Source organism: Carassius gibelio, chromosome B11 (assembly GCF_023724105.1).
Source record: "Carassius gibelio isolate Cgi1373 ecotype wild population from Czech Republic chromosome B11, carGib1.2-hapl.c, whole genome shotgun sequence".
Taxonomy (NCBI): Eukaryota; Metazoa; Chordata; class Actinopteri; order Cypriniformes; family Cyprinidae; genus Carassius; species Carassius gibelio.
Window position 1 is genome coordinate 10,866,384 of NC_068406.1, and position 24,587 is coordinate 10,890,970.

At 36.9% G+C, this 24,587-nt stretch overlaps 2 protein-coding genes across 3 annotated transcripts; both read right to left on the reverse strand.

Annotated features, from left to right (window-relative positions):
* Nucleotides 1–835: 835 nt before the first annotated feature.
* On the reverse strand, nt 836–12,221 carry atxn7l2a (ataxin 7-like 2a). 2 transcript variants are annotated; one of them, XM_052568779.1, is made up of 10 exons: nt 12,058–12,221; nt 11,095–11,163; nt 9,965–10,277; nt 7,789–8,027; nt 7,609–7,691; nt 6,440–6,651; nt 6,064–6,238; nt 5,664–5,785; nt 3,085–3,907; nt 836–1,168 (listed from the first exon to the last, which is right to left on the reverse strand). In XM_052568779.1, exons 1-10 carry the CDS (start codon nt 12,185–12,187, stop codon nt 1,151–1,153), a joined length of 2,184 nt encoding a protein of 727 aa, XP_052424739.1. In that variant the 5' UTR covers nt 12,188–12,221; the 3' UTR covers nt 836–1,150. The 2 variants fall into 2 exon arrangements, with proteins under 2 accessions (XP_052424739.1, XP_052424738.1); XM_052568778.1 differs by lacking the exon at nt 836–1,168 and having other exon boundaries at nt 3,085–3,984.
* Nucleotides 12,222–13,676: 1,455 nt separating this feature from the next.
* On the reverse strand, nt 13,677–23,860 carry sypl2a (synaptophysin-like 2a). The gene is made up of 6 exons (XM_052568781.1): nt 23,678–23,860; nt 23,512–23,586; nt 17,817–17,932; nt 17,436–17,631; nt 16,504–16,683; nt 13,677–15,281 (listed from the first exon to the last, which is right to left on the reverse strand). The coding sequence occupies exons 1-6, from the start codon at nt 23,690–23,692 to the stop codon at nt 15,159–15,161; spliced, it is 705 nt and encodes a 234-aa protein (XP_052424741.1). The 5' UTR covers nt 23,693–23,860; the 3' UTR covers nt 13,677–15,158.
* Nucleotides 23,861–24,587: the final 727 nt, after the last annotated feature.

Consider the following 24,587-nt stretch of genomic DNA (forward strand, 5'->3'; position numbering starts at 1 on the left):
TTAGGCTCATATTTAATATTTATCTGTCAGTTATTGTATGTGTTTCATGTTATTAATAGTAAGAGTATTACCAATACTTTTCTTTTTCATAGTACTATCATTTTTTTAGGCGTGTACTATTGTATTTTTAAGTAATGTTACCCCGAATTTCTATGAGATTACCATCTGATACATCACTTTACCATGGTACTGCCACAGCTGTAACTGAAAGAGCTGATGTCTCACGCTGTGACTCACTTGTTCCTGTTCTGGACAGTATGGATGTGAGAACGACGAGACTTTAGAGATGCAATGTATTTCCTGGATTGGAGTCCTACAGTAAAGGATTGTCTCTTAATATTCAGGAGCCATGCAGTTCCGATTGGAAGGTGACCAAGCAACTCGAATGAGACCACATTAATATTCAACAGCCAAGCGTTCGCATTGGCGCGGAGCCGAGGTACGTCAGCATATCCTTTTTAATATTTAAATTGCAATGATACGTAACTGTAAGATATTTAATTATTCATGAGCTAAGCTTCTGCCGGTGTAGTGACCCGTTTATACACAAAAAAACTAATTTTAGATTTGGCGAAGTGTGCTCTTATTTATTTTTTTTTTTTTTGATTGCAGTCAAAAAGTCCTCAAACATCACTACAAGAACTAGTACAATATATAAAGAAAAAAAGATTAGATGAATATAAATTTAAGACGAGTGAAAAAAATAGTATTTTCTTTCTAAGATGTAATTTTTGTAATCACGGTAATAAGACTCATAATGGAAATGCTGCAATGAACGGTTTCATCAAATTCACCATTTACCAAGTTTTTAAAAGAATGAATAAAGACATAGTGCTGAGTATAAAGAATATTTTAATCCATTTTATAAACAACATTTACGTAGCAGCATTATTCAGTAGATTCTGAGGTATTTTCTGAATTCACAGAGAAATTCACTCCTCCATCTTGTTTCATACACCTCCCCACACAAACACACACACTGACAGACAGACATTCATAGTAACTAAACATGCGCGCACACACACACACACACACACACACACACACACACACACAATTCAAACAGTCAAACATCCGGAGTCCTGTGTCCATAGTTGTGTATGGTAGAGTTCGTAGGGCTCGCTCTTAGTGGCTTGTAAGGCTGGCACTCTCAGTGGTGCAATTTTGGCTGTAGAAAAAGGCAATGGAGAACAATTAATATGAAAAGAACCAATATTAACATCAGTGTTAGAATATAAGGTTACAATTTATTTTAAGGTGTCTTGGTTACATTGTAATTATACATTTAAGTATCGAGTCATGACCCCCCCAAAAATCAGATCCAACTAATATAACCCCCTCAATATCATAACATCATTCAGATTAAAATAATATGAAATATTCAGAATGAATACTTTTGTTCGTTTTCTCATTTGCCAGCAAGAAAGATAGCATCATATTTTAAATAATCTGTAATGTACCCCCCTGTAATGTATGTAGCTGTTAAGTTAGCGCAGCGTTTCTCAAAGTGTGGGGAGTAGAGACATGACAAACAGGTTTTGTGCCCATCTTTTTAATTCATTTATTTATTGACCATACACTCAAAACAAAACAAAGACACATTTAAATGTAAGCCTTACTTAACCTTTTCACACGTACGTTTAAAAGTTTTTCAAGGCGAACGTTATTGATCGTAGTATCGCTTTATGGTTCCCATGGAGACGCGTCAATCATTGCTTGTCAGCGCTGAATTACTGATGATCTGCTTTTATTTCCCTTTTTATTCAAATTTCACAAATTTGTTATCTATAGCAGGATATATTTGATATTCCGATTGTCAAATACGTGCAAGTGGATGTTTTTTGTTGTTCAAACACCTTCAGTTGAGCTGCATTCGCAACGTATTTTAGGTATCTATCTTTTCTATCTATATTTTGTTTGGGTGATTGGGGACAGGTGGGGCTCGGAACCCTTTCCTACCTCCCAAGTGGGGAATGGCAGGATTTGTTTTGTTTACTGGAGTTGGCTGGCTCGATGTTCATTTGCCAGTGTCCTGCGGTGAAGCCAGAGGGTGCCAGGGACTGTGTTAACCAATGTCACTGAATTGTAACTTAAATTGCTGTTTGCTCCAATACAGTCATCCGATGGGTGGGGGGGGGGGGGGTTGCATAACTAAATTATGCAAATTAGCATGTTACCTTTTACACAAGAAAAAATATTCATATGCCGCGAGTTTAACCCCCCCAATGGTAGACCCAAAGTTACGCCCTTGCTTACTATAAAGATAGGATTAGGGTTTGGCTTAAGGTTATTTGCATGTTTTTATGCATAATTAATTGTAACTATAATAGTAATTAAATGTAACAAGGACACCTTAAAATTTAACAATATTATACCCATTCCTCCTCAGCATCACATGATCTTTCAGAAATTATTCTAATATGCGGATTTGCTCCTTTCTTATGTGCCAAACTTTTGAACAGTAGTGTTCCTCATCACCTTTTCACACTGCAGATCCTTGTAAAACACTTATTCAAACGAACCCTCATATTTGTGTAGAATTGTCTAATCTGGTTATGCTTCCATAACTAAACCCCCGCCCCCCAGATTTTAAGAATTGTATCTTTTTTCTTTTTTTATGAGTTGAACTTTGTATTCATTAGTCAACAGTTTTCAACCTCAAGTTGTTGAAACAGAATAACAGGAAGAGCAATTAACTTAAGTACAATTCATAGAAACTGACCTTTCTAGGAATTTCTAGTTTGACAACAACAGATAAACGCTGGAGTATAAGACTAATTTGACCATATTTAAATCCATATATATTTTACATCTACATTATTCAACATTTGAAGTAGATCAAAAAGAGTTCCTCAGACAAGCACACATTTTGGTTTTAAGTTTTAGGACAACTTTGATGAAAGGTTTTGATCGACTACTGTATTTGGATTTAAATGTAAACCAAACAATGGAGAGAATTTAAATTATTCTGGTGTATTTTTCACTTTATTGGTGAAACTGCTTGTTTTCATCTTAGCAGATGAGTTTGAGGGTAACAGTTGAAAGATATTAAGTACGCATTTACAAATCTAAATGTTCGCTCACCTTTTGTGTGCTGAGTTTCTTTTCCCCTCCTATGGAGAGCCCTGACCCTTTGCTTTCTTTCCAGGGATAGAAGCCAGAATGAGGGGAAGTGGGCAGCCGGTGGGGTTTGGAGGGTGGAGAGGAGCCACTGCCCTTCCGTTTCTTCCCCAAAGCCTTGTGATCAAAGCTGGCCACCCTGCCATGCAGGCCTGAGTCCACTCCTCGGCTGTGTGGGGCAGTGTCTGGGGGCGAGTGGCGGCTCGGGGGGTGAGTCCTCTTAAAGGCCCATGAGGATGGTGTGAGTTGGGGACGAGGCTTGCTTCCCGGTGAAAGCGAGCCGTTGGTTTGTCCGTGAGAGGCTGACGGTGGCGTTTTGCTGATGAGGGGCCGCCCCTTGTTGTGAGACACACAGTTCTTATCTGGGCTGACAGCGTCCGACTCCTCAAAAGAGGCTTTCCGTTTGCGCAGAGAGGCGGCGTCCGGTGTGGTCGCCCGCTCTGCTTCCCTGAGACGCAGCTGCTGTTTGTTGGGACGGCTGGATGAGCTCTTGGGCCGGCCGGGGCCCGACTGAGCAGGGGCTCGACCGAGTTTAGAAGGTGGGGCCGTTGACTGGCCGCCCCCAGAGTTCTCGGACTGACCGTAAGCTTTGCTGGTGGAGGAACTCTGCGGGTTTGTCTCCTTGCCTGGTCCGTGGGAAGAGTAGAAGGAAGTCTTGAGAGAAGTCGAATTGTGACTTCCTGCTTTCTGTTTGGAATGCTGGGAAATGGAGGAAGGAGAGGCAGGAACGGCTGCAGGCTTAGCTGGGGGACTCTGGGAGTGAGGAGCTGGTGCTTGAGGTATTTTTCTGTGAGTAGGAGAGGAATCAGGGGACGTGAGATGAAACATTTCCTTCCGCATGCAGTGCAGGGAGTAAAAACACAGCTTTGTCAAACAGAAACAGGTTTTGTTAGGGACTGAAGTGCTAATGGAGATTAAACTTAGAGCTACTCTGATGAAAGAAACACAATAAAGCTACTGGATCAGGCTCTGAGCAAGTGATGTGTGAGTGAATCTTACTAAACCTGTCGAGAATATGTCCCGCTTACATTCCACCCCAAAATCAAATGGCAATTTGATTCCAAATTTATATTATTGCAATGCATCTATCGTTTTACTTGAAGTTGCTGTAATACAGATTTGTTCAAATGAGCACAAATAAATGCAGCACAAACGCATCGTACCTTGATTAGCTCTTAAAAACTTTTAAATAAAAATGTAAAGTATATATTTAAACATTTTGAAATTTTTACTATTTCAGAAAGGTCCTTAAATTTACATGAAAATTCTGCAACAATAAATAAAAACACTCTTTGATGACTTAATGCAAAACCAGGGAGAAATATTACTTGGACATAATAATAATACACATCAAGGCTGCATTTATTTGATCAAAAATACCAGAAATGAAATATGATGATGACATAAAACAATGTTTTTCTATTTTAATATATATAAAATCTTATTTATTTCTGTGATGTAAAGCTGAATTTTAGTATTCAGTTTCACATGATCCTTCAGAAATCATTCTAATATGCTGATTTATTATCAGTGCTGGAAACCGCTTAATATTTGTTTTGGAACCGGTGATACTTTTTTTTCAGGATTCTTTAATGAATAAAAAGTTAAAAAGAAGAGCATTTATTTAAAATAGAAATCTTTTCTAAAAATATACACTACAGTTCAAAAGTTTGGGGTCAATAAATTTTTATTTTTGTGAAAAATTTAAACTTTTATTCAGCAAGGATGTGTTAAATTGTTAAGTGATAGCAAAGATTTATATTGTTAGAAAAGATTGATATTTTGAATAAATGTTGTTCTTTTTAAGTTTGATTCATCAAACGAATCCTGAAAAAATAATTGCCGTTTCCCAAAAAATATTTGGCAGCACAATTGTTGCCAACACTGATAATTCTAATAATGAATCATCATATTAGAATTATTTATGTAGAATCGTGAGCCACTTTATACTGGAGTAATGTCTGATGGAAATGTAGCTTTGTATATACAGAAATAAATTATATTTAAAAGTATATTAATATAGAAACCATTATTTTATATTGTAATGACATTTTGCAAGATTAATATATTTTTTTCTGTATTTTTGATCAAATGGATGTAGTCTAGATGAGCAGAAGAGACTTCTTTAGAGTAACAAGACTTACTGATCCCAAACTTCTGACTGGTAGTGTATATTTTTAATATACGTAAGACGTTCATTAATCTTCGGAACTGACACATTTAAGGCCCAGAAAGTTAAGGGACATCATTAAAATATTCAATGTGACATCTTCGGGCTCAAAAGTCACTACCTTACTACCTTTCTGGGTCTTGAACGTGTCAGTTGCATTGCTGTCTATGAAGGGTCAGAAAACGCTCAGATTTCATCAAAAATATCTTCATTTGTGTTCCGAAGATGATACTTATAAACTATGCAACAATGAAAATCATATGACATGTTTTGTAAGATTTTCACAAATGCAATGCTTGCTTTCAAGCATTTTGTTGCCATCATCACCCCACTGTTTGTATCTATGACAGGACATATGTAAAGCGGCTCTTACTTCCACAGATGGGCGCTGAGGTGATTCTCCACCATGGCACTCATGGCAGACCGCAGATGGTGCAACCGTCGATCGAAAGTGAAGACACCATGACCCAGAGAATGACTCCCAAATGAACAAAGCTGTAGCAGAAAGGCCAGAGATTTACACTATTACTCGTTCTTTCACTCATTCGGTTAAATCTGTTTGAGAAGTCACAGTCATGTAAAGACCACAGACGATGTCGTGTAACGTCTGAAGCCCAGTTCACAACTATGCAACTTTGCTAAGCAGTTACTAGGAGTTCATTCATATCTCTGTTATAGAGATGCTTGCTTTATACTAGAGCACACTTTTATAACTCTTTTTGCATGGTCTTTAAATAATAATTCGATGACACTGTGAAAGTGTATAGCTGTACCGCGGCTGGTTTGGGATGCCATGGAGTTGAGTGCCAGTCTGCGAGGTCATCAGTCCCCTCTGCTTCGCTCTCATCTCCTGAGACGTGGGTCTGGGTGAGAGGTGAGTGTTGTCGTGTGCTGGCATCCTCCAGATGAGGTTTATCCTCCTCCACACTCTCAGACGATGTGTGTGTTCTGCAACACAAACAGATGAACAGAAACAAACAGGCAGTCACACAAAATGTATGTGTGTGTGTATAGATTTTTAAATATTGAATATTTGGCTTGATATGATAAAGGATAAATATATAATTTATACAAATGACACAAAAATATTATGATTAAAATATTCATATTTTTAATTGTTGCTTTTTTTCCCGTATTGATGTTTCTAACCTAAATGCAGGGCTGTTCATCAGAGGTCTCCGGCAGAGAGGGGGTACAGGTGGGTCTCTGGGAGGTTCTGGGCTTACAGTCGGAGCAGCTGAACTCTCGAGGGCCTGAGATACCCGATCGCGAGCCTTCGAACTCATCTTCAGCTCTGCCACCAGCTGGTCGAAGTTTTTACTCCTGCCTTGCACCTTCCTGCGCTGATGAATGGAATGAATCTGGAGGACAGATGACGTTTTGTTTTATTTTTTTGTAGCAGCACATTTTCAGGGAATCACATCATTCATAAAACGTACGTTAACTGGCGAGGGCAAGTGCTTTCATCATGAATTGTGGTTTTGGATTTTGTAGATTAGGCAAATATTAAGAGACTGTAGTTTTAATAAATAATTTAGAGGAAGTGCTCAACCCTATGACTGCAGAAAAAAAAAAAAAAAAAAAAAGTGATATTCTCACGCTATGCCCCAAAAATCATTTTATATAACACTTGTCTGTCCTAGATTTTGAACATCTAGCTGTAGAGCAAGACATTTATTTTTCCCTTACTTCTTTTTAAAAAAATGCATATCAATTATTAACTTTGAGGTTGAAAACTGTAAATATTGCATGATTTTAATACACTTTAGTAACCCTAAAACAGCTTCATAATCAGTCCATATATTATAACACATGAATATGAGAGCAGTAAGAGAGGTCATAATATTCTTTTATCAATTAAATATTTAGTTTTCTTATTACAGATTTTTACTTAAACTTTCTCATGCAAGTTCATGTACAGAATTTATCTATTACAATGTTTTAGTAAATAAAAAACAATAACTATTGCTGTTTATATATTGTTATATTTGTATTTTAGCTACCAGGACTATAGACAGCCAACATCTACTGATTTAACAAAAACCTGAAGTCATGCTTTTCAAATGAAGTGAGGCTTTTCCTGTAATCCCTTCCCCATTTCCTGTCAGTCATGTCCGCTGAACTTCCTGTCTGTCTACACACTGAAACCAGCTTCCACTGAATGGCTTCAATGCTCTGAAGGCGAGATAGATTTTCACTACTACCACAAGACAGCAAAAAAAGGAGCAACAATTCAGCTTTCCATGATATTCTGGGAACGAATGAAGAGCAGTATTTAAGATGTGTTCACTGTGACGTGGAAGTGAGGGCCAACTCACATTGCAGGTCAAAAGACGAGTACAAACTTTCTTTCTTTCAGGGTCCAACACACCACAGTGTTTGTCAAGGTCACATTCTTTTTCTGCAAGAAAAAGCATTTTTTCACATATATATACTCTGTAAATGCAAATGTAGCCTAATGTTGATTTTTCAAACAAAGGGCCACAGTAAGAACTTACTGGGGACCATTTTGTATGTTTTCGGCCCACGGAGATGTCCGGAGGTGACAGGGGCCGAGGCAGCCTCGCCTCTCTGGGATTGAGGCCTCTCAGTTGAGGAAGGCCGATTGGGCGACGGGCCTCCATGTGGCCATGGGGGGTCTCTGTGAGTAGGGGGAGGGGAGCTCCGCGTGGGTTCGATGGGAGGCGGCTGCTTAAAAACAGCTGATTCTGAATGACCCGAGTTTGAAGGTGAGTGCCTGGAGGAAAGATTGTCATATTTATGTAAATTATACAGATTGTATATGATGCTAATAACCACAGATTACACTGACCTACATCATATTTGCTGAATGAATACTTGTTTCTTACTAATTTTGAGACGCTGATTCCAAAAATAGTCCTTGTTTTGCTGTAGCACATCATTTTGTAGCTTTTTTTTTTTTTGCTTTCAACAACCATTTGTAAAGTAAAGTCTTGTATTGTCACTTAGCCACCAGAAAAACTGCCACAAAAACATGATTCCTGTCTTCATCTGAGCCAGGTCACAACTGAAACAATAATGTGTAGAAAATTGTTTCAGAATCATTCATGCATTTGAAAATCTTCAAAGAATCGAACAAATCAATTCTCATCTGATTTTCATATGTACGTATGATTTCAAAGACATTTTATGCCTAATCCTGATCTCCACTTTTTACACTTTTTCAGACAGTAAGTACAAAGTATACATTTTTGAAAAAGCGTTTTAAAGAGATAGTTCTCCCAAAAAAAGACAATTCTGTCATTAATTACTCACCCTCATGTCGTTTTAAACCCGCAAGACATTTGTTCATCTTCAGAACACAAAGATATTTTGAGTTATTTTTATTTTCTTTATGCACAAAATATATTCTCGTAGCTTAATAAAATAATTGTTTAACCACTGATGTCACATGGACTATTTTAACTACCGTATTTTTCGGACTATAAGTCACACTGGACTATAAATCGCATTTATTTAGAACCAAGAGAAAATATTACGGTCTACAGCCTCGAGAGGGCGCTCTGTTTTCAAGTATTAGGCTTAAGGACAGTCCCTCCAGAAAAACGCGATTATGCGATCGCCTGATTTAATGCATAATCAGCCAAAGGCTGCATATTTATGAGGGGTTGCATTTTTTCAAATACGTCGCTCTTTTGCCGCATAAATTGCCGATTTCAGAAAGCAAAATATGCGGGGCTAGCATGATTTCATAATCCCTGTATTTTCGCTGCAAAAAACTCACATATATATTAGCAGAAAGTAGAAAAATGTTGCGTTTACTTCAAAAGCGCCATTTTCCCCCTTTCGCCATGGGAACCTTATGAAGTGACGTAATTACGTGACGTGAACATCATCTGCAAACTCGCGGTGAAACTTGAAGCGCGCAAATCATTCTAATTTGCCAACAAAAATAAGCGCAAAAGAAGGCGCGAAGCAGTTTCCCGATTTGTTACATGACAGTGGAGTCAAATTATATTGCAAGTATTTTCCAAATTGTATTATATTGTTGGGGGAAATCACCTTTTTTTCTCTTTTTCATCAAACCGCAGTTTTTGCAAGTTCACACAATTTCATCGCATAAAATTGCAAAAATATCCCGCATATTCCATCGCATTTTTTAAGAAAACGTGCCGCAAAATCACAAAAAAAAATCCACATTTTTCTGGAGGGACTGACAAAAGCACTGAGCAACATAGAGCGCCCTCTGTCTCTTAGTTAATTTCTCTTGGTTCATGTTAATTTTGATAAATAAGTCGCACCTGACTATAAGTCACAGGACCAGCCAAACTATGAAAAAAAAAAAAGGGTGATTTATAGTCCGGAAACTACGGTATGTGCTTACTACCTTTTTAAGCCTTGAAAGTGTCAGTTGTGTTACTGTCTATGCAGGTTCAGAGAGCTCTCAGATTTTACAAAGAATATCTTCATTTGTGTTCTGAAAATGAGCAAAGGTCTTAAGGGTTTGGAACGACATGAGGGTGAGTAATTAATGACAGGATTTTCATTTTTGGGTGAACTGTTTTCTTTACAGTAGAAACATATATATAATTTTGTGAGATAGAACAAAACAAACAAACACTGAACTTTTAATCATCAAATTAGGTAAAATTAGGACTACACTTCAGACCCCGTTTTAACATTGACAAACAAGATCATATTAGTAAATCTTACCAAACTCCATCTTTCGGCGGTTTCGAGTGTCTGAACTGAGGCGGCGTTGAGGGAGATTGAGGAGATGCCCTCGGCGGCCCGACATTCTGGTTCCTGCCACTCCAAGAGGATGGCGGGGGGTGTCCATGACGGGGCCTCTGCTGCTGAGGTGGAGGTGGGGTGGAGCGGAGGTGTGCATAGAGCTTACCCAGAGGGCCGTGTCTCTTCTCGCAATGCTTCTCGAATGCCTGAGGCTTCACCACCTGACTGCAGTGACCGCAAACCACCAGATAGAAGTCATCCTGCCCAGGATAATGACCGAAGATGGACATATCTGCAGAAGCATACCAAACAATAGGGAAAATTTACTTTGTTTGAAAAATGAAAGCACAAAGAATGTTTCCAAATGCACTCAACAAGAAAGATTAATTCTGTGTATTTAAAGCATTGTTTGAGAACTCAAACTACCGAAAATGTTTCTATAGTGCCTACTAGTAATATTCCAATATTTGTTCATCTTAAAGGGTAACTCATCCCCAAAATGAAAATTACCCCCATGTTGTTCCAAACCCATAAAAGCTTCGTTCTTCTTCAGAACACAATTTAAGATATGGATGAAAACCGGAAGGCTTGTGACTGTCCCATAGACTGCCAAGTAACTTACACCGTCATGGTCCAGGAAAGTATGAAAAGCATTGTCAGAGTAGTCCATCTGCCATCTGTGGTTCAACCGTAACGTTATGAAGTGACGAGAACATTTTTTTTTTTTTTTTAGTACGTAAAGAATACAAAAATAACTTTATTCAACAAGTCTCTTCACATCACACAGCACCACTTTGGAGAACATCCACATGAATGCAAACTAAAGACAAATCTTCTGTGTCAGCTGTGACACAAGGTTACCTTTTTATGTTTATTTACGCTTTGATTTGAACAAAAACACTGCATTGTCCATTGTCTAACATGTCTATTATACACCGATAAGGCTGTTTATAAAAGTTAAACCTAATAGCAAGAACTAACATGTTTTTTAATGTAAAAAAAAAAACAGCCAAACACCAGTCAATTAATAAGTTTATATATCAGTTCTGCACTAAATGGCTTTGTGTTCATACCATTGTGTGTCCTCTTGAAATCAAAGGAAACCCTACCCTCTTTCCTCAGTGTCATGGTTTCCACCGATTTTTTGCCATTCTTGCTGTATTCATCTCCATCGGACACTATGAAAAATAAGAAGGAGTAGTTTGTTAGAACGGGTACATTAAACATGACCATTATAAAAGAGCAGACTTCCATGCATTATCATCACTGCTTCAGTAACACAGCTCAATATGGACATTTTATATAAATCCAATCTTCTTAACCCATTAATTCACTGATTTATAACCATATAAACTTTGAGAAGGATGTGTGCTCTTCAACAATCAGACCTATAATGGGCTCTTCTAAGGTGGACAAGATTTGGTCCAGAATATGTGGTTCCATTCTTATATGCAATATATTGAGTCAAAACTGTGAGAAAAGGGACCCACGTTGAATTAAGCATAATGTGGTGTTTAATGAGACTCTTAATATGAGATCCAGTCAATAGTTTAGGTTTTATTTTCCAAGATTTTCAGTGTAGAATGCAATCTGTGAAACACAAGCTCTTCTGTGGGTGGGGCCAAAATAAAAACTACCTGCATATGATCCCTACACTATTGACTGCTTTGATAACGTGCCACCGACAAAAGGAGATTCGTGGTTTAGAACGGAGAGCGTCCGTTTTATTTGAAGTTCCAAAGCGAACGCAGAACATGTTCTATTATGACGACAGAGAGAGAGAGAGAGAGAGAGAGAGAGAGAGAGAGAGAGAGAGAGAGAGAGAGAGAGAGAGAGAGAGAGAGAGAGAGAGAGAGAGAGAGAGAGAGAGAGAGAGAGAGAGAGAGAGAGAGAGAGAGAGAGAGAGAGAGAGAGAGAACAAGCGCGTGACCCGGCCGGCGCTAGGACCCCGCAGGTTCTTTGTTTGGGTAACATGGGTCGGGATGCCGTGCCTTTTCCACGAAAAATAAAGCACATCCGTTAGACTCTTTGGTGGTGGATGGAGAAATAGCGGTGACGAAGTGCTCACTCACCCTCCGATGCTGTCAGGTTGGTTCTTTCGGTCCAGACGCTCCAGCTTTGGCCCACGAAATCATCGAGACAAGGCACCCGCCGTTCCAGAGCAGCCATTACTTTAACTGCGCGTTCACGCACCGCCATCATCACTGCGCGGCAAGGCGCTGACGTCACAATGCGCGCCCCCGTGGGCGCAGGGGGAACACGCGTGCGCGCGCACTTGCCATGCTAAATGTTTGAGGATTTTTTCATGTGGTTTTTATTAATTTTATTTGCATTACTAATACTTTGTTTAACAGTATTTTATGGGACGAAGCCACAAACCCTTTACAGATTTGTAATGCAAATTGAGTGCATTAATAGGAAACTGAATAGAAATATTTCACATTCTTATTATATGAAAAAATATGAAAATATATTTTACCTCACATAAAATAATTATTACTTTATAAGCGTTGTGGTATTTTTTTTTTTTACATTAATTGTGAACCTGGACCACAAAACCAGTCATAAGGGTCAATTTTCTGAAATTGAGATTTATACATCACCTGAATAAATAAGCTTTCCACTGATATATGGTTTGTTAGGAATCTGTGAGTGTAATAATTATAATAAACATTCAGTTGTCCAAATTAAGTTCTTAGCCATGCATATTACTAACAAAAATTAGGTTTGTGGTAGGAAATGTATATCTTCATGGAACATGATCTATACATAATACCATAATGATTCTTGGCATAATATCGATGATTTTGACCCATACAATGAATTGCTATTGCTACAAATACACACGTGGTACTTATGACTTACTGTGCGTTCACACCGCCAGCGTCGAGAGCGTCAAAGTGGCCGGAAGTCATTCATTTTCAATGTGAGCCGGCGTCGAGCAGCGGCGAGGAGCGGCGCGGCGCGACTTGGCCGTTGAGAGCGTCGAGGAGAGTTGAAATCAGGGCAACTTTATGGTAATGATCTATGACGCGGTTGGGCAGCAACCAATCGGAACGTAGAAGTCCACCGCTTGAGAGGATTCCAGAGAACGCAGCTCCGACCATTAGTTCCCAATCACAATGGAGGACAGGTTGATTATTGCTGTTTCGCGTTTGCAATAATCTATGATGTGTCCCTGTTTACGTACAGGGACATAAAAAATAGATTAAAAGTGATACGTGGACCAAGGTGTCTGAGATTGTTCATTTTAAGTAAAGGATCTTAATATTTAGTCCACAACAATATTTAATGAGGTTAACTTATAACTTTACCCTCCTTGTGGTTAGTCTGCACGAGATCAACAAGCTGTTTGCTTTGCGGCCGCTTTAAATTCAAAATAAGCATTCGATCTACGTCAGAGCGTCTGAGCGCTCACGAATCTTTCTGCAGCGTCGTGAGCAGAGCGGCAAGAGCGATTTTTGACGCTCTAGATGCCGGCGGTGTGAACGCACAGTTATGGTTTTGTGGTTCAGGGTCAAAATTAAGCATATGGAAAACAAATAAATGATAGATTTTAAAATAGTATTACTTTTGTCTATGTTTAGATTAAACTTTAATCGTTGGAGTTCTATTTGTATGCAATGGTTTGTGATTTTGCCTTTTTGTTGTTGTTACCTTCGGCCCAAAAGAAAGGTACGTGACACCAGTGTCATTTAGTTGTTGAATTTATTACGTTTACAATACTACCATCTAGTGGTTATGCAGTAAACAACAGCCTTTCGGAAATGAAACACGAACCAATATATACAGCTCTCCTCTTTTAACACAAACCAGAACTGCACACAGCCTTCTGGAGATTTTCCTCCTGAACTTATGAGATATAAAACACAACAACAAAAATGTGCCCTATATTTTCCAAAAGTCACAACCAAATTTGAGGATCGTTTCAGGACAAAATTTAATCAATATGTGACCTGAGGAAAGACTTTTAAATGGCACTTTTGTTCTCTTTAATCACAAATGTGTACAAATTTCTTATACTATAATCATTTCTATTAATTATTTAATGTGTTTAAGTCTAAAAAGTTTAGATGTGGCATCGAATGGTTTAATTTTAGGATAAGGACAACTACTGAGGATATAATAATAATAATAATAATAATAATAATAAACACTCGACAATTTAGATCGAAAAAAAAGAAAATAGGGAGTTTTTTTTTACCAGAACATAAACTGCACACAGGCGATCACGGTTCCAGAACAATCATTGTATTTTTAAGATTTAACTAAATGCAACCCCCCTCAAACATTTCTTTCTGTAAAAATAAGATGGTAAAACATGCCACAGATGCACAAAATGAAATGTACTTTCATTACATATAAACATCAACCCATGTGATAAAGATGCTTCATTTACAGTGTCAAGTCAAATAACAGCCAAATACAAATAAAGACAACATTCCTACTCCAAACAGTAGAAAAACAATTAAACAAGTGTTTCCTTCTGTCGAACAATGTCTAGTGTTGAATAGTTAACATTTTTTTCCTGATAGCAAATGAAATATGGCCTTTGGCATAGCCATTTATTACCAAATACCACTTCATAAAGAGTCAACACAAACATTTAAAATAAAGGTTACAGATGGATGAAACTGAGACAATTCTGAAATGTTTTACTTCCCTGACAAATGTAAGGTGACATTCTATCAAGAACCAATAAATAGTTATTAAAAACGACAAGGAACGACAAGTTTTAAATGTCTAGAGCTATTGGATATGAGTGTGTTAGTGTTTTAAGCGTTTCTCATGAGGTCTGATTGTAGTGGACATTTAGAGTTACCGAAATGAAGGTCATCTTCATATCAAATTAGACAAATTAATAATAATGAAAAACATCAATAACCTAGAACAGGTTTACTTCTGAGTTGTAATCGCAAAGCTACTGGTCTAATAAAATTTGGTTTTCTTTTTTTCCTGCTTGACAAAATTAACTTAGGACAGTGCCATTAAACAAGACACTAAAATACAAAAAAAAATGGATATCCATAAAGAATTCAGCTTTGAGCATTTATAATGTAGTGTACTGCATATCAAAGTGTAGTTTTTTCAAGATGCGTCGGCATGAACAAACGGTGATGTCCTCTGATTTATGAAAAAATGGAGAGGAGAGGAAGGAGCCCGTCTTGTCTAATTAGGAGGTAGAAACTCCTTCCTCTACATTGGGCGGTGGATTGGCCGGCTTATGAAATGGAGTCTCCTTGTAGATGAACCAGCAGTTTCCTGCCCACAATAACAGGTTTAGGAATCCAAAGAGCTGGAAGATGCAGTAAAGAGAAAGATTCATGTAATACTTCAACTGCTCATTTCTGAAATGCTCATTTACTTACAAATGAATTACTAGAATGAGAATGAGAATCAGTTATCACAATGGACTACACTTTATTCCCACTGAGATTATTTGTTAAAATGTGATGCAAGCAATTTTAACACATGAGCTTCAAGTGGCAGGGCCAAAAAAAGAAGACCGACACAGAAAAGAAGAAACTGTTGAATAAAGTTATTCTTTGTTCAAAAATGATTCTTTATAAAATTACAGTTGAACCACTGATGTCACATGGACTATTTTAATGATATGATTGCTGCCTTTCTTGGCAGTGTTGCCAAGTCCTCGGTTTTCTTGCTTTAACTGTTTCCATGTTTTTTTTTTCAAGTTTGTGGGCTGAAGTGACCTCAGCAATGTTATATTTAGCCCCTGGAATGTGAATCATAAAACAAGTATGTAGGAAAATGAGTGGATTTGTTGAGAAAACCTGGCAACCCTGCTTTCTGGGCCTTGAAGGTGTCAGTTGCATTGCTGTATGTGCAGGGTCAAAAAAAAACCTCATTGATTTAATCAACAGGGTCTTAATTTGTCTTTAAAAGATTAATGAAGGTCTTGCGGGATCAGGACGACATGAGGGTTAGGAATTAATGACAGAATTAATTTTTTTTGGGTGAACTATCTCTATCAATGCAATGCAATGACGTATGGCCAAACAAGTAAACCTAAGCTGCTTCAGTCCTGTAAGTGGCCATCTTGAGATTTTACTAATAATATAAAGCTTATTCTTGTATTTACTTCATAAAAATGGATAAATTGAAGGTGGACATTTATAGTAATAGGCCTTTTACTGGCTAAAAAGTGTGAATTATCAAATCGCACAACAAAAGGATGCTGCAGATTTTGCAATTTTTCATCAAAGTTTAGATCATTTCGATAATTTAAAAGTCTTAGAAATGTGTGTATAAACTATAAACAAGTATGCTTTATATGATTAAATATTTGTCCATAATTTCAAATCAAATAATTAGGTAGTATAAATAGTTTGTAGGTTTGGACAAAACCAAAAAGCAGTAAAAGTAGGAAATGTGAACTACATCATGTATACATAACCTGCATAATAAAACAAATATTGCACAATGAAATGTGCTAGATAATAACCAGGCTTCATTTTAAATAAACAAGAGCAGAACTAACAGTTAGTAATCGTTCTTACCACAGAGGAGTTGAGACGACCCATGGAAGGGTAGGTATTCACCACACAGTGATCTTCAGGAAGACATGCCTTTATTAGATTTTCAGGATTCGTAGAATATTTGACATCGGTTAAACCCTTTCCCCAGGCGGAGGAGCAAACCAGCCACAAGAAAGCAAAGATCCCAGTAACAATCAGATCCTGGAGACGAAACAGAGGAAAGTTTGGGATATCAATCCTTATTCATGGCAATGTTAGGGATAATGACATTCGGATAAAGTGGCAGTCAAAAGGAAAAGCACAAATGTAGGCCAACAGATCACTTGAAAATCATAAGTGTCACTTCAAGCATGTACAATATTCAAAATGAATAATTAATGTTTTCTGTTAAAATTAAAATTTCATTACTGAATTGGTTAATGTAAAAATTGCTGTTTTGTATATATATATATATATATATATATATATATATATATATGTAAGTCGCTTTGGATAAAAGCGTCTGCTAGATGCATAAATGTAAAATTTTATATATATGACAATTCTGAAATTGAATGAAGCACTTTTTTAATACTTTGAAAATGTTTGCAATTAAATTATTTTAAAAATAAATAAATGTACATACATTTTTTTTAATAAAGCTCTTATTTGCAACTATATGTACAGCTATAAAAATATTTAAATGTCTACTGAATAAAAAAAAGAAAGAAAAAAAAAAAACTCAAATTGGTTGGCCACAAATTAATAAACTAAAATCAAACCAATTTAGAAATTAAATGACATTTTATTTAAACTTTCACAAATATTCTTCATCACAAAGATAATTTTATTCCAAACGTTTCATGATGTTCATGACGAGTGGATCTAAAGCAAAACAGAACAACTCCACGGATATTAATGACATTGATATTATCACAGTAATATTTCCAAATAAAACATGAGTGACGACTCACAATTGTTGGGCCACGGTTAGACTCCCTGTAAACCTGCTGGTAGCCCAAGTACAGGATGATGGTGAAAGTACAGTAGAGAAAGCCCAAGACGCCCACACAGACGAAGAACTCAGCCGAGGAGGAGAAATCTCCCTGCAGGTAAGTCGCGTTCGTGCTGCTATTGCAGTGATGAATCTCATATGACTTACTCGGAAGCCTAGGAAGAGGAAGTCACATGTTCACTAGGGCTCAGTTTATGGTCTCTTCAGTTAACCTTCACTTTCTTCAGTCAACATACATATGGATCACTCATTGCATGACTAACAGCAGGGCAGCATTTTAACATAAAAAAGGCACTTTCACTTAGAAATAATAAATATAGTAGAGATCTGGATGCTTTACCTAAAAGGATATCCAAAATTAGCAGTAACATCCTCTATTTTACTTCCACAATTAAGAGTGAACTGAGTTGATCCAACATAGCCACCGGTGGTGGCAAAGGCACATATGGTGAAGATCTAGAAACACAACAATCATCACAATTAGATCATAATGCATCGGCAAGCATTTGGCTGTTTTGATATTATAAGCACTGAATCAGTGTCATTTTAGTACAGTCAAGACACTTTTAACTTTTTTATTAAAGTTTTGAATTAGTTTTCTTTTCTCATTTAAAAATGTAATTGTGTTTTCTGTAAGTTTTATTCCTTTTTATTTCATCACATTATGTGTGATCAACATATAAACTTTTTTGTGCATGAAATTATTTTCAAGAATCAAGTTTGTAATTTTCCACAATTTTCTGAAGCATCAAATGTAACACACAGATGCAGTCCAATTAGTGACAGTTTAACATACACAAAAAAGCATTTGTGTGTGGTAATACCTGATTTCTCATCATAATCTTCATCCAGACAAGCCCTACATCTGTAAGTGATCCTTCAACACTTTTGCCCTCACTGACTCACACATATCCTGGCGCGTGGATCGCTGCTTTCCTTTTACAAACACTCCACTTCCACACAGGACGTGGCTTCTACAGACATTCGTGAGAGTAACTACAGTAGCGCAACTTTGATTTACAGATTCTGATGGAATTTTTCTCAGTGTTCCCTGAGTCAGTCTTTTCTTTCTTTCCAAGGTGTTTTACTTGTGAAAAGTGACAGGATTCATGGCAATCATGGAAAAGTAACTTTTAAGAGCCATACAGTGAAACAGAAGAACACTGTGGATCTTAGATTTAGCGAGGAGCTAATAGGAAAACCCTCATATTATTTCAAACCATCGGAAAGAATCTTTATATTTTTGGGTGAACTCTAACTTTAAAGACCGCTCTACTCACAGCCTGAGTCATTGGAAATGAAGAGCACATATTTAAACCTAGTTAAAGTTCAACCTTTCTTTTACTTTTCAGCTACATATTAAAGAATTGCAACTTTGCAAAGACTGTTTGATCACTGAAGCGTCTCTGTGGAACCCCTGTTTAAGAAACAATGAGGGATCTTCTGAGAAGCAGCTGCTGTTATAAAGGAGAAACAATAGTGGGATGCAGAACTTCCCTCCAGAACAGAGTCCTTTGTGAGAAATCTATTTTCAATATGCTGCTGTTTAAAATTGGTGAATCTAATAAAAAAAAAAAAGTCATGTGGTTTGTGAATTGTTAAAGGCAGGGTAGGAGATCTTAAAATAGGTCAATTTTTATTATTATTACAAACATAAAATTATTAATTGTATTTAAAACAAATAAACCTTACACTGTCCAATAGAAATAGTTTTCTCCTTTCTTTAAACCAGCTATCTGATTCTAAGACACATCTGTCTGTATTGCACCCCAAAGTGATTGTAAAAATAGCCCTACATTTTTGCTGCCAAGAAAATCTGAGAGTGGGTGTGCGATCCTCACCCCGGCAAGACGTTGGCTTCATTCCTGTTGAGCGTGCGGTGCAGGTGCTTGGCACAGAGAAGCACAGTGGGCCAGCTGAGGGTGCCTGGCACCAAACAGAACCACATGTTGTACGGGTGCCACATTCACGCTGGAATGCACACCTACACGCAGCAAGTCACGTTTAAAGAGCGCCTTTGTGTGAATGAACCTTCCAAGACACCAAGACACCAACGTCAACATGATCAGAGGTTGGTTCACCGGTTAGCAACTGAAGCTTCCTCTCCACTATTGCATTACTGCTGGGAGATCGGTGTTGAGGTGGTTAAACACAAAAACATCACTGACTGCAGACACATGCTGATTTTGGAGGGAGTGGCATCCATTCTTGCTTTACAAGTAAAAATGTGTCAAACCGCCCATTTCCTCCGATTTTATTCAATTCAGGACATTCTTGAGAAAAGTGCTTATGAAGGCATATAAGCCATTTCTTCCTCCACATTTAAAGCTCTTTTATGCAACTAACGTCAGACGTGATACACCTTCAAGAAGCACAAATGTGCACGGCGAGTCAAAAGTTTGAAATAATTATGATTTTTTAAATATTTTTGGATGCCTTTATTTTTATAAATAAAGTAAAAACAGTAATATTATAAAATTCTTACAACTCAAACAACTACTTTCTATTTTTAAAGGTGTAATTTATTCCTGTGATCAAAGCTGTACTGCAGCATCATTACTCCAGTCTTCAGTGTCACATGACCCTTCAGAAATCATTCTAAAATGGTAATTTGGTGCTCAAGAAAATGTCTTATCATCAGTGTTGAAACCAGCTGTGCTGCTTCATATTTTGGAAACTGTGATACACTACTATCCAAAATTTTGGGTTAAGATTTATGTTGAGGCAAGACATTTATAAAAGTTATAAAATATTTCTGTTCCAAATAAAGAATGCACAAAAATGCAGCAAATTATACTTTCAATAAACTTTCAATATTGATATTAAGAAGAACAAAATCAGCATACTGGTGGCGTACTTCCTACTGTGTGAAAGAGGAACAAAGGTTTAGCTGGTATAACCTACACGGAGATAACAGCATCATTTACACCTTATGACCTCGTATTATCTTGCACGGTGGGTTTGCATTGTCTGGAATTATTTCTGTTGAGCTTGTGAATCTGTAATGTGTCCCCAAAGCAGCACCTTTGCAGTCTGGATTAAGCTGCAGAAATGACATTACTTCCATACGAAGGATCCAAAACAACACACTACTGTGTTCAATTACACCTTGCCTTTGGCCGACACCTTGCACCTTCACCTTGCAAAGACAAAGCAAAATTGTGAGCAAAGTGCAAATGTTCACAAAGGCTCAGGCAAAAGTGAAAGAGATGTAGACATTCCAGGTGAGATACACACACACACACACACACATATATATATATATATATATATATACACACCTCTAGATCTACACACAAACACGTACAAATACATACACGTATATAGTATACACACATACACGTATGGATATTAATTCAGTTAGTGAACATCTATTAAACTGCATGCTATTTGAGCAACAGCAGCTGGGATTCTTTTCTGAAGATACAACATCACTTCTAAAAATGATCTTGGCTGGTTTTCAGTGCTATCGGATATTTACGCCAGCGAGTATACACGTAGTGTTTCACATATCAACACTGAAATTTGTGGCAGTTAGTTTCTACTTCCGGCCTTCTAAACCATTTTAGACTCACTGGATCGAATTTTTGTTTAGTCTATGACTGAATAGCAGACAAACAAAAATATATTAAGCTCACAAGCCGAAGTAGTTGAAAGCTATATTATTTTACCATAAATCTATTCTTGATTCAGCAAAACTTCATTTTAGATCAGATCAGACACATTAAAAACGAAAGTTAATTTCATATCAGTGTTAATTTCGTTGACGAAGACTATGACGAAAAATATTCGTCAACTAACCTTTTTCACGGACGAAAACTAAATAAAAACTAAATAAAAAGTCAGATATGATGACGAAAAACGTGACGAAATATAACTGACACTTTAGTCAACGAATAAAAATGAGACGAAAATATATGGGAGGGACGAATGGAGAAGAGATCCAATCAGAGCGAATCTTTGAGGGTAGGTTGATCTATGCAGAAGCAGCCGAGCCCTTTTAAAAAGCCGCGGCAAATGCAAGCGCAACAGCTAAACAAACGCAGCAGTTACACAGAAAAGAGAACAAAGATGAGTTTGCAGAAATTCGCACAGTTTCGAGGACGTTTTCATAACAGTTAAGTTGTTTACACAGGGAACTACACTGCGACCTTTTGAAATGCCATTGCGACCCAAAGTTTTATGGGGTCGTAAATGTATCACTGGTTATTTTTGTAACTACTTATGTGTAATGCTATGTTTTAATATGAGCATTTATTAAAACTGAAATGTGTATTTTAAGAATACGTTTTATAACGTGCTCCGAGCATTCAATACATCAAGTTGCCTTCAGCCCCGCGATGCGGGACAGTTGAACTGAGCAGCTGGTTACTCGCACAACACTGAAGCGAGCTCTCCTTCAGCACGTTTGCGTCCTCCTGCACCCGAACGAACAAATAAAAATCGCATTTTAAATAAATATAAGAAAAAGAGTGAAAATTGAAAGAGCTCAATTCAGCAGCGCGGTGTTCTGGTGTTCAGGGAGCTAGCAGAGACGCGTCTCAAAGTCTTCTTGCTTTTGTACCGACAACAAATACAAACTAAATATGTCGAAATACCCGTCTTGGAAAGTGTGTTCGAAAAAGTCTGTAGTTATGTCTTCAGTGAAAGTAAAGAGTTGGAAAGAAATCGGATGCGTATCTTTATAATGGATGCATTTGTCTCTTAAAGTGACCGCGCCTAATTTACTAGCTCTGCTGTCAGTGTCTTTAATGTATGAAAATGAAAGTAAATCAATCACTGCTCTTTATTGAATTACTTAGTAGTTTTAACAAGAATTTATCCAAAGTCAATCCAAAAATCAGATAGAATAGATTATATTGTTTTACTAGTGACAAAAAAAAAAACGTTGTAAGAAACGTTGAAGGTGTCTGAATACATTTTGGTTTGATTGTGTATTTTATTTTACAGTGAAGACTATGCAGTGCTATTTTAAATGAACAACCACAAACTTAAAAAAATGTAAACTTTGTGTAAATAGCACAAATAAAGAAATAGAATGAACATACAATACAAATATAATATAGGTGGTTGTCTATTTCAATAATGCTGTACTTCATCTTGAAAGAATGTCATATGCATTGCATATCATTCAGGACGAATGCATATCTTTTTCAGAGAGCATGTATATTTTTCATGGAGAGCAGGCCTTTATTTAATAAATATCATTCCATAACAGACTGATGGAAACATTTAGTCAAGTCAACTAAGTTGACTTTTTTTCTACTAAAAAAACTAGACTAAGACTAAAAGACTTAAGACTAGACTAAGACTAAAACTTTTATGATATTTAGTCGACTAAAACTAGACTAAGACTAAAACAATTCAGATGACTAAAATGTGACTAAAACTAAATGGTGTGTTATTCAAAAGACTAAGACTAAGACTAAATCCAAATTTGCTGTCAAAATTAACACTGTTTCATATCCAGCCTGATTTCTTAGTAGGTTAATGAGTTCCAGGCCTAGTTACCCACATCAGTCAGAAACACCTTGCAGATGGGTGTGTTTTATAGCTTGTATAGCCTAGATTTTCCATTGTTTGCACTGGTATATATACAGAAGACTCTTAATGCGTATGTGGCAAACAGGACTGTGCTGGTTGCTCCTACTGCTGTTAATGTAAACTTCACTGAATTCTCAAGGGACTGTGCAAGGCTGGACTTGTATAAATTTGCATGCATTTGTATGTTTGAGATGAGTTCTACAGCACATATCCAATCACATGACACAGCTAAAGATGTCTATATGTTAAAGGACCTAAACAGTGGATGATATAGCAATTTTGGTCCATTATTATGACATGGGTGTTGCCCCTTGACAAAACAGCACCATATGTGACTGCAGCGTACTTGTATTATCGTGTAAGATATATTTATATGATTAAAAAAAAGCGTTTAAATACATTTATAACTATCGATCCACTCTTATAATGAACGTGCTATCAAGAAGACACAATGTGACATTTGGGTCTGTTGAGTGATCGCAGAAACTCACCCATTCCAGGACTCGGATAAATCCCAGCGGCTCTTTCAATGGTCCCAAATCCAGACTAAACCCCGACATGACTTTCTGTAAATGGAGAAATTAAAGATGAAAGGCTCAACTTGATTTTTCCTCAGTGGAAAAGACGAAGATCAACAAACTGTTGCTAGTGTCCTACCTGCACGATTTCCATGTTTTTATGATGACGCTGATAGTAAAGACTTCGATTAAGGGATAGTTTCCGAGTTTGTTATTGACAGAAGAAGAAGACACGAGAGTGACATTCAAGGCTTTCGACAGAGGGAAAACAGGACTTACGTCGACCAGCTTGTCAAACTTTCAACAGTGAGTGAGACACGTGATTTCAACTTTCACGGGTAAATTCACCGCGGTGTTGCCAGATCTCCCAAAACCCTGCACAATAAGCCCAAATAAGATGAAGTTTTTTGCTTACAGTTAATAGTTTGATTTGTTTAATTGATGTGACTTAATAAAATGTTTAATACATATATATAATATTAAATAATATTTTATAAAGTGTTATAAATTCACCTCAAGTGTATTTATAATAAACATAATAATTGTTATTAATTAATTACAGAAATATATTATAATTATGGGCTATAATTACCTATTTATCCTATAAAAAAAAAAAAAAATCAAAATGTTTCCAAAGTTAAAAGCGCTGTATGTAGCCCCTCCTCAGACTTGACGCACACGCAGGTTGCCAGATTGATGACGCCAACAGGAAAACGCACACTTGACGATAAATTCTGGCCCAGAACATACATTTTCAAAGAGGAATAACTGATTGTAGCAATGTTTTTCAGATAAAAAAGTACTATGTTAACTCAGCATTTTTCTTAAATATCTCCAAACATATTATGGGATTTTTTATGCTTTAGAAAAGTCAAAAACATACATACAGGACCTTTAAATTGTATTTTACTGAAAACATTTTTTTAATTATAATATATTTTTTCCTAAATAAGTACACAGTGTTTTATACACTTAACCTGGCCGATTAAAATGCACACGCACACACACACACACACACACACACACACACACATATATATATATATATA